The 14321-nt window shown below is 40.5% G+C and overlaps 1 protein-coding gene across 1 annotated transcript in view; it reads left to right on the top strand.

Annotated features, from left to right (window-relative positions):
* Nucleotides 1-14321, top strand: part of LOC132831169 (glycogen [starch] synthase, muscle-like) — a 90301-nt gene that overhangs the window by 57186 nt on the left and 18794 nt on the right. Inside the window, exon 15 of the mRNA XM_060849179.1 lies at nucleotides 1736-1862. Within this exon, the coding sequence (XP_060705162.1) occupies nucleotides 1736-1862 (127 nt within the window). The remainder of the gene's footprint in view (nucleotides 1-1735; nucleotides 1863-14321) is intronic.

Here is a 14321-nt window from a genome sequence, read left to right as displayed (position 1 = left end):
TCCAGCCCCAGTACCAACTTCCCATCATGTTTACCATGACCGTTTGCTGACTGCTGAAAGTAAGTGTGTCAGTTTATCCCTTAACTTGAGTAAAATGGGGATTAAGCTGTTCCGACCACATTGCATTGGAGGCTAGTAGTTCTGGTTACATCCTAGTAACATATTCTAATTTTATTTTTTTGTTTGCTCACAGGATGTGGCCAACTTTGGCTAGGCCAGCATTTATTGTCCATCCTATGGTCATCATTACAACCTTAATTCCAGATTTGGTATTGAATTCAAATTCCGTCACCTATCTGATGGGATTTGAACCCGGGCCCCCAGAACATGAGTTGAGTTTTTTGGTTAATAGTCTAACAATAATACCACTAGGCTATTGCCTCCTTACAGTTGGTGGGAAGATGCTTATTCATTATCCTAAGTTTGTCACTAATGTTATGGACTGGGCCAGACCACTCAAAACATTCTTAAGCAAGCAGCCCAGATGATAAATTTACAATTTGTTTCAGTAAGCATATAGTGAAAATTACCCAGAGTAAGTTAGCCAGGTTGACTACCAGGTTTTAAAACAGACAAAAATTTATTCACAAAGTTACACAATATAACACAAAGAACAGAATAAAGAACCCCTACTGAACTCAGTCTATCCAAACCAGACTTAATTATGCTGTTCTGAATATACACAACAGTCCCAATAAGCAAACCCCTTTAAAACACGGTAAAAGAAAGGAACATATGCTTACAGTCTGAAGTTAAAAGGGCAGAAAGGGAGAGACCAAAAAAGAGAAAATACTGGAAAATCTCAGCAAGTCTGGCAGCATATGTCAGGAGAGAAAAGAGCTGAAGTTTCAAGTCTAACTGACCCTTTGTCAAAGCTCAGATTCCAGCATCGGCAGTAATTTGCTTTTATCCAGAAAGGGAGAGAGCCTGTTTACACATTCCACTGCTGAACTCCCAATTGGTTCTCGACTGAACTGCTCAGCTAGAGAGCTGACCACTCCCATTCCATTATACAGGTCACTTCTAAAACATGATCACTTTGGTCTGAAGTCTCCTCTGTTAACATCTAAACAAAAGGCCTCCAAAATCCTTTCCATCTCTGTACCAAACTAGTCAATCGGAGCCCGGCTCGTTTACGATCCCTCTGAAAAAGGTCAAGGACACCGTATCCTTGAGAAAAGGAACAGCTTTTAGAAAAAAAAAGACCAGCTTTGTGACACTTACACTACTCAATATTATTTCCTTCAGACTCCTTCACACAATGATGTTAGTGTGTTTAAAACTGTAGGGTGAAAAAACATATTTATTTTTCCTTCAACTTGAAGCTTCAGCTGGTCAAAATTGGAGCAATCCTTTTATTTCCTATTACCACGTCAAGCAATGATTCAGCACTCGTCTTGAAATTGGCAAGGATCAGAATCAGCATGTGGACTTGCAAACATTTCCCATTATTGATGGGCTGAAAAGCAGACAGTGAAAGACAATTAATATCTCTCCAACTTGTCAGTGCTTTCACCTGAATTTCCGGCTGAATGCTGCTCTGTGCTGTTATAATAAGTTATCACTTTGCTTCTGACATTGTTGCAATCTAGATATCCCAGCATTTCACCAAACTTAACTGAAGATATCTGCACAATGGTGCTGTGGCCCTTAAATATTTCCTCTCCATTTCATACTCGTTCACAGATGTTTCAAATTGCAAAGGTGCAAAAATAACCATTTTCTCATTGTTTAGGTGATCTTCCATCCCGAATTTCTGTCTTCCACCAGCCCACTGCTGCCACTTGACTATGAAGAGTTTGTACGTGGTTGTCACCTGGGGGTATTTCCTTCATACTATGAGCCATGGGGTTATACACCAGGTGAGGGCAGTGCTTGAACTGCATTCAACTGGATTTATAGTCGAGAAGAAGAAATATTGATAGCTGGCACACACTGCTTCTCAGCAGGAGCTAGCACATTTAGAGAAATGTTACAGCTCACCATTATTTCTGTAAAAATCAAACAGCTTCCGATTACCAAACATGTACTTAGACACAAAAATCCAGAGATTTTTGTCCAAGATTCACTGCTCCCCAAAAGGCTTTCTGAAATTACAATTGTGCCAAATGATTCCACATTTAAATGTATTTAAATAACATGAAGTACAACGATAATAGTATAGATTTTGACTAAATGTGCCACAGAAAGTTTGAGCTGTCCTGTTGGTTTGGTGTCCGTAGGAAAATGCAAGTGCATTGAGGACCCCAATGTGTCTAGTGCAATACTTAGCTGTTTACATGTAATGAGAATCTCAGGATATCCTCAATCAGAAGGGCTGTAAGTGCTGACAAGGCTGACTGCATGAGGAAAGAGGACAAAGGCATAATTTCTGACAGGACATTTTAGGAGAAATAATTGAGACTAATGAATTGGAAATCTTTCTCCGGTCAAAAAGGCCAGTTTGCAGGAATAGTCTGATATATTGAGCTCAGATTGAGCTAGCTATGGGTTTGTAAATGTGTAGCAGATGCAGTATCTTAAGCTGTTTTATCATATAAAAGAGTCATGGCAACTCTGAAGGAAGAAGCACCAGCGTTCATGATGAGCTGTTAATTCTTTTAGACCATGTTGAGGAGGTGACATCTGTTCTGTTATTGTAAGCCATTGGATTGAGGAGGCAGCTGTGGTTTGTAGAAACATGGAAAAATGTGAGCCATTTAGCCCTTTGAGACTGCACTGCCAATCAATATGATCATATTTAATTATCCACATGGTGCCCTGTACAGTTGCCCCTCCTCCAATATCTGTGTTAGTTATTTAGCCCTAAGAACATCTAGATCTTTCTTTAAAGTCTTCAATGTTCACCCAGCGAATGGTGTCCTTGGTGGAATCCTGTGAAAGAAAGAGACTCACCACTCCCTGGATGAAGAATTTCCTACTCAATTCTGTCCTAAAAGAGTTATCCTTAGACTGTGACCCCCAGTATCGGAATTCCCAGTCATCAAGAACATACTTCCTGAAACTATTCTAACTGAACTCGCCTCTTTCCATATGTCAGTCCTGCCATTTCCAGAATTCAGTACGATAAATCTTCATTGCACTTCCTCAATTCACCTTCCGTTCACCTTCCTGTTTGTAGGGAGGGATTCACTCAGTTTATTCTGCTGTAATGCCACAAAGTTCACACTAAGCAGAAACTTAAAATAGTTTCAAGCAGTTATCCAATTAGTCAGCACGGTTTTGTGAGTGGAGATCATGCCTCAATTTTTTTTTAGAATTCTTTGATGAAGTGATTAGGAAGATTGATGAGGGCAGGGCAGTAGATGTAGTCTATATGGATTTCACTAAGGGCTTTGATAAAGTTCCACATGGTAAGTTGCTCTGGAAGGTTAGATCGCAAGGAATCCAGGGGGAGCTCGCAAATTGGATACACAATTGGCATGATGGTAGGAAGCAGAGAGTAATAGTGGAGGGATGCTGGTCAGACCTAGGGGCCTGTGACTAGTGTAGTGCCTCAGGGTTCGGTGATGGGCCGATTACTGTTTGTAATCTCTATCAATGATTTGGATGAGAATGTACAAAGCATGATTAGTAAGTTTGCTGATGGCAAACATAGGTGGTATCATGAACATTGAGGAAGGTTGTCAGAAATTGCAGTAGGACCTTGATCAGCTGGGGAAGTGGGCCGAGAAATGGCAAATGGTTAATATAGGTAAGTGTGAGGTATTGCATTTTGGAAAGTCAAATCAAGGTAGGAGTTTCATAGTGAATGTTGGACTTTAAGGAGTGTAGTAGAACAAAGGGATCTTGGAGTTCAGGTGCATGGTTCTCTGAAAGTGGAGTCACAGGTAGGCAGGACAATGAAGAAGGCTTTTGGCACACTGGCCTTCATCAGTCAGGACACTGAGTATAGAATTTGGGAAGTTACATTTGCAGGTATGCAGGACGTTGGTGAGACCGCATTTGGAGTTTCGTGCTCAGCCTTAGTCAGCTTGTTATGGGAAGGATGTTATTAAACTGGAAAGAGTGCAGAAGGAGTTTACGAGGATGTTGCCTGGACTCAGTGGTCTGAGTTATTTGGGGACAAGATAGGACCTTTTTCTTTCGAGCACAGGAAACTGAAGAGGGACCCTATAGAGGTATGTACAAGATCATGAGAGGCATGGATAGGGTGAATTCACGCAGTTTTTTTTCCCCAAGGTTGGAGAATTGAGGACTACAGGACATCAGTTTAAGGATAGAGGGGAAAGAGTAAAAGCGAACTTGTGGGACAACTTTTTTACACAGAGGGTGATACCCATTTGGCATGAACTGCAAGGGGAAGTGGTTGAGGTGGTTACATTAACAACATTTAAAAGGCATTTGGTCAAATACATGGATAGGAAAAGATTAGAAGGATGTGGGCCAAGTGCAGGGAAATGGGGTTAGCACAGATGGAGATTTTGGTCGGCATGGACCAGTTTGGGCCAAAGGGCCGGTCTCTGTGCTATAGAACGCTGTGACTATATGACTTTGATTTGTCATTAAGAATCTATACCTGTATCTAGATAGTGCTGTAAGTGACAGCTTGTAAACTTTTCACGGTACTCATGTGAGTACGTGTGACAATAAAGCTAATCTTAATTCAATAGCTAGAATATCCTTCCTCAGATCAGGAGAGCAAAACTGCACACAATACTCCAGATGTGGTCTCACCAAAGCCCTGTAGAATTTCAGCAAGATATCTCTGCTCCTGTACTCCAATTCCCTCACAATGAAGGCCAATATACCATTTGTTTTCTTCACCAGCTGATGCACCTGTATACAGTCATTAAAAATTAGTATATAAGGGCACTAGGTCACATTGCAGTTCTCTCATGTCTAATCTGTGGCCATTCAAATAATTTGTCTTCCTGTTTTTGCTACCAAAGTGGATGACCTTACATTCATCCACATTATACTATATTTGCCATTTATGTCTCCTTTTACTTTACTTGACCAAATCTCAAATACATCTCTTTGCATCATCCTCAAAGCATTCTCTCCCGCCCAGCTTTGTGTCATCTACAAACATGGAGATGTTACAATTCGTTCCTTCATCCAGATCAATTATGTATATTGTAAATTGCTGTGGTGGAAGTACTGCTCCCTGCAGAACCCTGTTAGTCAGTGCCTACCACTTGGAATAAGACCTGCTTATTCCTATTTGTTTTCTGTCTTCCAAACAGTTCCATATCCGTGTCAGTACACTACCCTGAATCCTATGCATTCTAATCTGTTATAAGGGTCCTCATTGAAAACCTTCTGAAACCTAAGCTGGCTGTATCCAATCTTGTGTTCATCTTCAAGTGCTCTACTGTTCTATCTTTTATATTGAACGCTGATATTGTTCTCACTATGATATCAAGCTAACTTGTCTGTTTTTGTAATTGACTGTTTTTCTCTCTGCCTCCCTTCTTAAATATTGAAGTTACATTAGCTACCCTCCAATCCATATAGAGATAACTAGACCACTTCCTTAAATACTTTGGGGTGAAGTTGATCATCTCATGCAGCTGTGTAGCCACACCTGGAGTACAGTGTACAGTTTCTGTCTCCTTACTTGAGAAGAGATGTACTGGCACTAGAGGGGATGCAGAGGAGATTCACAGGTTGATTCTGGAGTTGAAGGGGTTGGCTTATGAGGAGAGTAGGCTGGGATTATATTTATTGGAATTTAGAAGAACTGGGGGGAATCTTATAGAAACATATAAAATTATGAAGGGACTGGATAAGATAGAAGTAGAGAGGATGTTTCCAATGGTGGGTGAAACTGGGCCAAGAGGGCATATCTTCAAAGGTAGAGGGAGCAAATGGCCTAATCCTGCTCCTACTTCTTATGTTCTTTTGTTCTTATGGGTAAATCCCATTTGTTTCCTGAATCCTTTCCCTCTACTAATATTAATTCCTTTTAATTTCTTCTTCCCATTAGGCCCTGTGTTCCCTCATATATTTGAGATGTTGAGATTTTAGTCAAGAGTGAAAGAGAATCTTATTTCAGACAGAGACAACTTTGTTCAATTGAATTTTTTAATCAGTATAAAGAGTGTAGGAGCATTCTTGAAAGAGAAATCAGGAAGGCAAAGAAGGGATATGGGATAGCATTGATGGATAAGATAAAGGATAATTCAAAGAGATTCCACAAATACATTAAGAGCGAGAGGGTAGGACCTCTTAAAAATCATTACCAAAATGGGAGAGATACTAAATGAATATTTTGTGTCAGGTTTTACTGAGAAAAAGAAATAGAGTCTGACGAATATGAAAACAGTTCATTTTATAGAAGAAAATGTTTGAGGGGTCTTAGAGAATATAAAGCTGGATAAATCTCTGGGACCTGATCTAATGTATCCGAGAACATTGTTGGAATTAAGAGAGAAAATTAGGAGACCCTTTGCGGAAATATTTGCAACATCTATAATGACAGGTGGGGTACCTGATGACTGGAGGGTGGCTAATGTTGTACCTTTGTTATAAAAAACAGGGAACGAAAGACCTGCGAGTTTGACTTTGGTTGTGGGTAAATTGTTGAAGGTGATTATAAAAGACAGGATTTATGGACATTTGGAGAGGCAAAAATTGATTAAGGATAGTCAGTATCCTTTTGTGCAAGGAAAATCATATCTCACAAACTTGATTGAGCTTTTTTTGAGGAAGTTCCCAAAAACATTAATGATGGCAGAGCAGTAGATGTTGTTTATTTCGATTTTAGTAAAACCTTAAAGTTCTGCATGTTAGACTAATTAGTAAAGTTGGGTCACATGGGATTCAGAGCTGAAAAATGTGTTGCTGGAAAAGCGCAGTAGGTCAGGCAGCATCCAAGGAGCAGGAGAATCGACGTTTCGGGCATAAGCCCTTCTTCAGGAATTCTTCCTGAAGAAGGGTTTATGCCCAAAACGTCGATTCTCCTGCTCCTTGGATGCTGCCTGACCTGCTGCCCTTTTCCAGCAACACATTTTTCAGCTCTGATCTCCAGCATCTGCAGCCCTCACTTTCTCCTCACAAGGGATTCAGGATGAGCTTGCCAATTGGATATAATTAGCTTAATGACAGGAGACAGAATGATAGTGGAAGTTGCATTTCAGACTGGAGGCCTTTTTTTCATATTCATTTACAGCATGAGGGCATCACTTGCTGGGTCAGCATTTATTGCCCGTTCTTAATCGCCCAGAGGGCAGTTATGAGTCACCACATTGCTGTGGATCTAGAGTCGCATGTAGGCCAGACCAGGTAAGGATTGCAGTTTCTTTCCCGAAAGGACATTAGTGAACCAGATGGGTTTTTCCGACAATTGACAATAGATTCATGGTCATTATTAGACTCTTAATTCTGATGTTTATTGAATTCAAATTCCACCACTGCCATGGTGGAATTTGGATGCAGGTCTACAGAATGTTACCTGGATCTTTGGATTAACAGTCCAGCGATAATACGACTAGGCCATCATCTCCCAGCGGTATTCCACAGGGATCGGTTCTGGGTCCTCTTTTGATTGTCATTTATATAAATGATTTGGATGAGAATATAGAAGGCATGGTTAGTAAGTTTGTGGATAACACCATAATTGGTGACTTGGAGGGCAATGAAGAAGGTTTTCTAAGATTACAAAGGGATCTTGATCAAACGGGTCAATGGCCTAAAAAATGGCTGGAGTTCAATCTGGATATTACATTTTCGTACAACAAAAAAGGGTAGGGCTTATACAATTAATGGTTTGGCCTTTAATGTTGTAGAACAGAGGGACCCATAGAGGTGCAGGTACATAATTCTTTGACGTTTGTGTCACATATAGACAGGGTGAATAAAAAGACACTTGGCTCGCTTACCTTCATTACTCAGTCATAGAGTCATAGAGATGTACAGCATGGAAACAGACCCTTTGATCCAACCTGTTCATGCCGACCAGATATCCCAACCTAAGCTAGTCCCACCTGCCAGCACCCGGCCCATATCCCTCCAAACCCTTCCTATTCATATACCCATCCAAATGCCTCTTAAATGTTGCAATTGTACCAGCCTCCACCACATCCTCTGGCAGCTTATTCCATACACGTACCACCCTCTGCATGAAAACGTTTCCCCTTAAGTCTCTTTTATATCTTTCCCCTCTCACCCTAAACCTATGCCCTCTAGTTCTGGACTCCCCGACCCCAGGGAAAAGACTTTGTCTATTTATCCTATCCATGCCCCTCATAATTTTGTAAACCTCTGTAAGGTCACCCCTCAGCCACTGACGCTCCAGGGAAAACAGCCCCAGCCTGTTCAGCCTCTCCCTATAGCTCAAATCTTCCAACCCTGGCAACATTCTCGTAAATCTTTTCTGAACACTTCCAAGTTTCAGAACATCCTTCCTATAGGAAGGAGACCAGAATTGCACGCAATATTCTAACAGTGGCCTAACCAATTTCCTGTACAGCCACAACATGACCTCCCAACTCTTGTTCTCGATACTCTGACCAATAAAGGAAAGCATACCAAACGCCTTCTTCACTATCCTATCTACCTGTGACTCCACTTTTAAGGAGCTATGAACCAGCACTCCAAGGTCTCTTTGTTCAGCAACACTCCCTAGGAACTTACCATTAAGTGTGTAATCCTGCTAAGATTTGCTTTCCCAAAATGCAGCACCTCACATTTATCTGAATTAAACTCCATCTGCCACTTCTCAGCTCATTGGCCCATCTGGTCCAGATCCTGTTGTAATCTGAGGTAACCCTCTTCGCTATCCACTACACCTCCAATTTTGGTGTCATCTGCAAACTTACTAACTGTACCTCTTATGCTCGCATCCAAATCATTTATGTAAATTACAAAAAGTAGAGGACCCAGCACCGATCACAGGCCTCCAGTCTGAAAAACAACCCTTCCTCACTACACTGTCTTCTACCTTTGAGCCAGTTCTGTATCCAAATGGCTAGTTCTCCCTGTATTCCATGAGATCTAACCTTGCTAATCAGTTTCCCATGGGGAACCTTGTCGAATGCCTTACTGAAGTCCATTTAGATCACATCTACTGCTCTGCCCTCATCAATCTTCTTTGTTACTTCCTCAAAAAACTCAATCAAGTTTGTGAGACATGATTTCCCATGCACTAAGTCATATTGACTATCCCGAATCAGTCTTTGCCTTTCCAAATACATGTACATCCTGTCCCTCAGGATTCCCTCCAACAACTTGCCCACCACCGAGGTCAGGCTCACTGATCTATAGTTCCCTGGCTTGTCTTTACCGCCCTTCTTAAACAGTAGTATCATGTTTGCCAACCTCCAGTTTTCCGGCACCTCACTTGTGACTATCGATGATACAAATATCTCGGCAAGAGGCCCAGCAATCAGTTCTCTAGCTTCCCACAGAGTTCTCGGGTACATCTGATCAGGTCCTGGGGATTTATTCACCTTTACCCATTTCAAGACATCCAACACTTCCTCCTCTGTAATCTGGACATTTTGCAAGGTGTCATCATCTATTTTCCCTACAATCTATATCTTCCATTTCCTTTTCCACAGTAATTACTGATACAAAATATTCATTTCTTATCTCCCCCATTTGCTGTGGCTCTACTCCTTTGAGCATAGGAGTTGGGAAGTCATGTTGAGGTTGTACAGGACATTGGTGAGGCTTCTTCTGGAATTCTGTGTCCAGTTCTGGTCACCCTGTTATAGGAAGGATATTATTAAGCTGAAGAGAGTTCAGAAGAGATTTAACAGGATGTTGCCAGGTTTGGAAGGTTTGAGTTATAAAGAAAGGCTGGGACTTTGTTCACTGGACTGGAGGAGGTTGAGAGGTGATCTGATAAAAGTTCATTAAAAAAAATGAGATATAGATGGCAGTAACAGTAGTTGTCATTTCCTGAGGATAGGAGATTTCAAGACCAGGGGGCACATTTTTTAACTGAGAGACAAGAGATTTTAAAAAGAGATAAAAGGCAAATTTTTTACAGAGTGGTTCGCATGTGGAATGAATTTCTTGAGAAAGTGATGGATATAGGTACAATTACGTAATATTGTGATAGCTTTTAAAAGATATTTGGATGGATACATGAATGGAAAGGCTTGGAGGGATAAGGCAAGTGGGACTAGTTTAGTTTCGGATTATGTTCAGCATGGACTGGTTGGACCGACAGGTCTGTTTCGGTGCTGTATGACTCTTATGTCTCTTATTTGTGTTTAAAGTATGTATTTAATTGGTCTGCCATCTCGTTGTTCCCTTTGGAATTTGAAAAAGCTCAACCATACCCGAGCATCCACAGGACAGAGTGCACTGAACTGCTAAAGAAAATTAAGTATATTCCTGCTTTGGAAACCTTCTAAAAGATGCTGCAATCCAAGCTCTGAATAGCCTGGAGCAGGGAGATAAAGGCAGACAGAAGAGCTAGATTCATAGTTCAAATGTGGAATTGTAATGGTTTGAAAGCTGATGAGAGCTACACAAAGTCCCATATTTGAAAATGTGTATATTTAAAGTCAGATGATAAAGAATATTTAACTTTTAGCAGTCGTAGGTTTGGTTTAATTCTTCTTTAATGTGATCTGGTTGCACAGGAGATGTCATGGTTTTCAGGGATGTCAGGGAAACCGGTGCATAATGCCTACTATCAAACTCACTGATTTTAACCCAAATACTTAAGGATATGCCCCCTGTTGGACTATAACCTGGTGTTATGTGATTTTCAACTTTGTCCAGCCCAGTCCAACATCAGCACCTCCACATCACTCTTATAATCAATATAATTTTTCATGTATTCTCCAGCCTCTCTCTAGATTATTCAAAGATGGATGGAAATCTAATGGAAGAAGACCACAGAAAATTCTTAAATTGTTTTGTTACAGATCAAACAGAAGTTGAAAAGCAGGACCTCAGAGGTTGTAATCTTGAAATTACTCCATAAAACCATAAAACATAGGAGCAGACGTAAGCAATTCAGCTCATCGAGTCTGCTCTACTATTCAGAGAGATTATGGCTGTTCTGATGACCCTCAACTCTACTTTTTTGACTTTTCCCCAGACTGAATAAAATCTGTCTCTGCTTGAATATACTTAATGAACTAGGATCAACAGCTGTCTGCAATAAAGAATTCCACAGATTCACTAACCTTTTGAGATAAAAATATTCCTCCTCTTCTCTGTCTCAAATAGGCAACTCTTCACTCTGAGTTTATACCCTCTGATCCTAGACACTTTTACAAGGTGAAACACGCTTTCTGTATCCACCTAAGAATCTTCTATATTTCAATAAGGTTACCTCTCATTGTTCTAAACTCCAATGAGTATGGGCCTAACCTCTCTTTTAAGACAGTCCCTCTATGCCCAGTATCAGCACAGTGAACCTTCCCTGGACCTGCTTCTAATTCCAGTGTATCTCCCCTTAGTTACAGGGACCAAAACTGTTCATGGTATTCCAAAGTTAAAAATCACACAACGTCAGGCTACAGTCCAACAGGTTTATTTAACTTTGTCACCTTTAGCATTTCCAAATCATAGTATTCCATGCAAGGTCTGGCTAGTGCCTTGTTTAGCTTTAACAAGACCTCACTATTTTTATACTCCAATCCCTTTGGAATAAAGACCAACATTCCATTTGCTTTCCCAACTACCTGCCGAACCTGCATACTAACTTTTTGTGCTTGCTGCATGAGGACCCCGGATCCCTCTGTGCTGCAGTTTTCTCCATTTAAGTAACATTCAACTCCTACATTTTTCGTGCTAAAATATATGATCTCCCATTTCTCCACATTATATTTCATTTGCTAATATTTTGCCCAATCACTTAAACTGTCTGTAGCCCTCTGCAGACTCTTCATGCCATCCTCACCACTTGTCTTCCCAGCTATTTTTATGTCACCTGCAAATTTCTTATTGGCATCTATGCCTTTTGAAAGTCCAAATATATTACTTTCATTAGTTCTATTTACCTTGCTTGTTAAATCCTCAAAGTTCTAAAATAAAGTTTTCAGATATGATTTCCCCTCCATGAAGCAATGCTAGACTCTGATGATTTTATTCTATTTCTAAATATAATTTGTAATTGATTTCTAAATGCTGTGCTATTACATCCTGTATAATAGACTCTTAACATTTTCCCAATGACAGATGTTCGGCTAAACAACCTTTAGTTGCCTTTATTTTTGTCTCACTCTTTTTTTGAATAAGGGTGTTACAATTGGCAGTTTTCCCACCTTTTGGGACTTCCCTAAAATATAAAGATTCTTGGAAGATTGTTGGTCCATCAACTATCACTATAGCTACTTAAATTGCATCTAAGAATTGTAAACTATCATGTATAGAGGCCATATTAGTTTTTAACCCTATTAGTTTTCCTAGTACTTTGTCTCTAGTGACAGTTAATGTGTGCTGTGTTCTAGTCAATATAGTTATAGATCGAGACAGTGGATGAACGTATGTCTAAAGAGTTGGTGTAGGAGGGAGGACTTTATATTTGAGGAACACTGGTGTTATGACATGTGGTAAACCCCTCTGCTAATTTAAACCTGACACAGAGTAGCTCACCTCATGCCGTAATCTGTTAAATTTTGAGAGGCAAAGAATTATCCCATATTTTCATATTTAAAGTAAATATTAAGAATTTTATTCTTTAAGTCCAACAGAGAACATTAAACTCCTTTCTCTTAAACCTATCTTTTATCTCCAACTCTACAATACTAGTCCGATTTAAAAAAAAATTTAAGATTTACAAAATAAAGATCTCATTTCAAAACCAGGGAAAGCTTTAGGATGATATGTATGGGCTGTTCAGAAGGACAGAACAGTGGTAAGTAGAATGTAATAATGAGAAGTATGAGGTGATGCATTTTGTAAAGACGAACAAGGCAAGGGAGTACCCAATGAATGGCAAGATCCCCGGAAGTGCAGAGGATCAGAGGAACCTTGATGCACATATCCATAGATCCTTAAAAGCAGCAAGGCAGGTAGATCAGGTGATTAAGAAGGTATATGTGACACTTGTCTTTATACAAGGCATTGCATATAAGAACATGGAGATTATGATGGAGCTGTGTAAGACATTAGGCTGGACCTGGAGTACTGTGCAGAGTTCTGATCACTGTATTGTAGGAAAGGTGTGATTGCAGAGGAGATTCACTGGGATGTTGCCTGAGCTGGAGTGATGCAGCTACAAAGAGAGACTAGAAAGGGTGTTGTTTTACTTCAAGCAGAGAAGGCTGAGGAGATCTTAAATGAAGTAAATGAAATTCTGAGGGACATACAGTCGAGTAAACACTAACTGGGAGGCAGAGTGTTAAGATAAAGGGCAGGAGGTTTAGAGGGGTTACATGAAATGCCACATCGTAAGAGACGACAGATCAAGTGTTGGAAAACATGCTTTTTGCCTGGCGCCGACACAAAGGGCCTCGTTCTTTGCTGTAAAATTTTATAACTCACCTCTGATAACTTTAAGGTTTCCTTTTTGGAAACCAGTTTTTGTTTGGACAATTTCACTTTTATTCCAGCTCGGGGAGAGTGAGGACTGCCGATACTGGAGAGTCAGAGTTGAAAAGTGTGGCACTGGAAAAGCACAGCAGATCAGGAATGCTGATGAAGGGCTTATGCCTGAAATGTTGCCCGACCTACTGTGCCTTTCCAACACTTCACTCTCAACCATAAGCCCTTCATCAGGAATGCTGCCTGACCTGCTGTGTTTTTCCAGCACCACACTTTTCAAAAACTCTTTCTATTCCAATGAAAACCTCTGTAATATTTGGAGCAGCACAGTGGCTCAGTGGTTAGCACTGCTGCCTCACAGCACCAGGGACCCGGGTTTGACTCCAGCCTCGAGTGACTGATTGTGTGGGTTTCCGCTGGGTGCTCCAATTTCCTCCCACAATCCAAAGATGTGCAGGTTAGGTGAATTGGCCATGCTGAATTGCCCGTAGTGTTAGGTGCCTTAGTCAGTGGTAAATCTAGGATAATAGGGAAGGGGAATGAGTTTGGATGGATTACTCTTGCTCGGCCAAATGGCCTGTTTCCACAATTTAAGGATTCTATGTTGTCAGTTTTTTTCTATAAGACCTCTCACAACAAAAGTATGAAATAATCCTTTCTCATTGCACAAAATCACATTGAGGTTAGCCTGTTTGCTAGTTGGATTTATTGGTAAAAATCTACCTTGTATCTGGTGCACACACCAGAAATTCATCCACTGCAGTTTGAGTTTGCCCAGTCATAGAGTCATGCATAGAAAACAGGCCCTTCAGCTCAGCTAGTCCATACCAACCAAGTTTCTTAAACTGAACTTGTCCCTTTTGCCTGCATTTGCCCCGTATCTCTCAAAACCTTTCCTATCCATGTACATGTTTAAATGTAGT

The sequence above is a fragment of the Hemiscyllium ocellatum genome, chromosome 33, assembly GCF_020745735.1.
Source record: "Hemiscyllium ocellatum isolate sHemOce1 chromosome 33, sHemOce1.pat.X.cur, whole genome shotgun sequence".
NCBI lineage: Eukaryota > Metazoa > Chordata > Chondrichthyes > Orectolobiformes > Hemiscylliidae > Hemiscyllium > Hemiscyllium ocellatum.
Note: the sequence above shows the minus strand (reverse complement) of the source record. Positions and strands in the feature narration are given on the sequence as shown.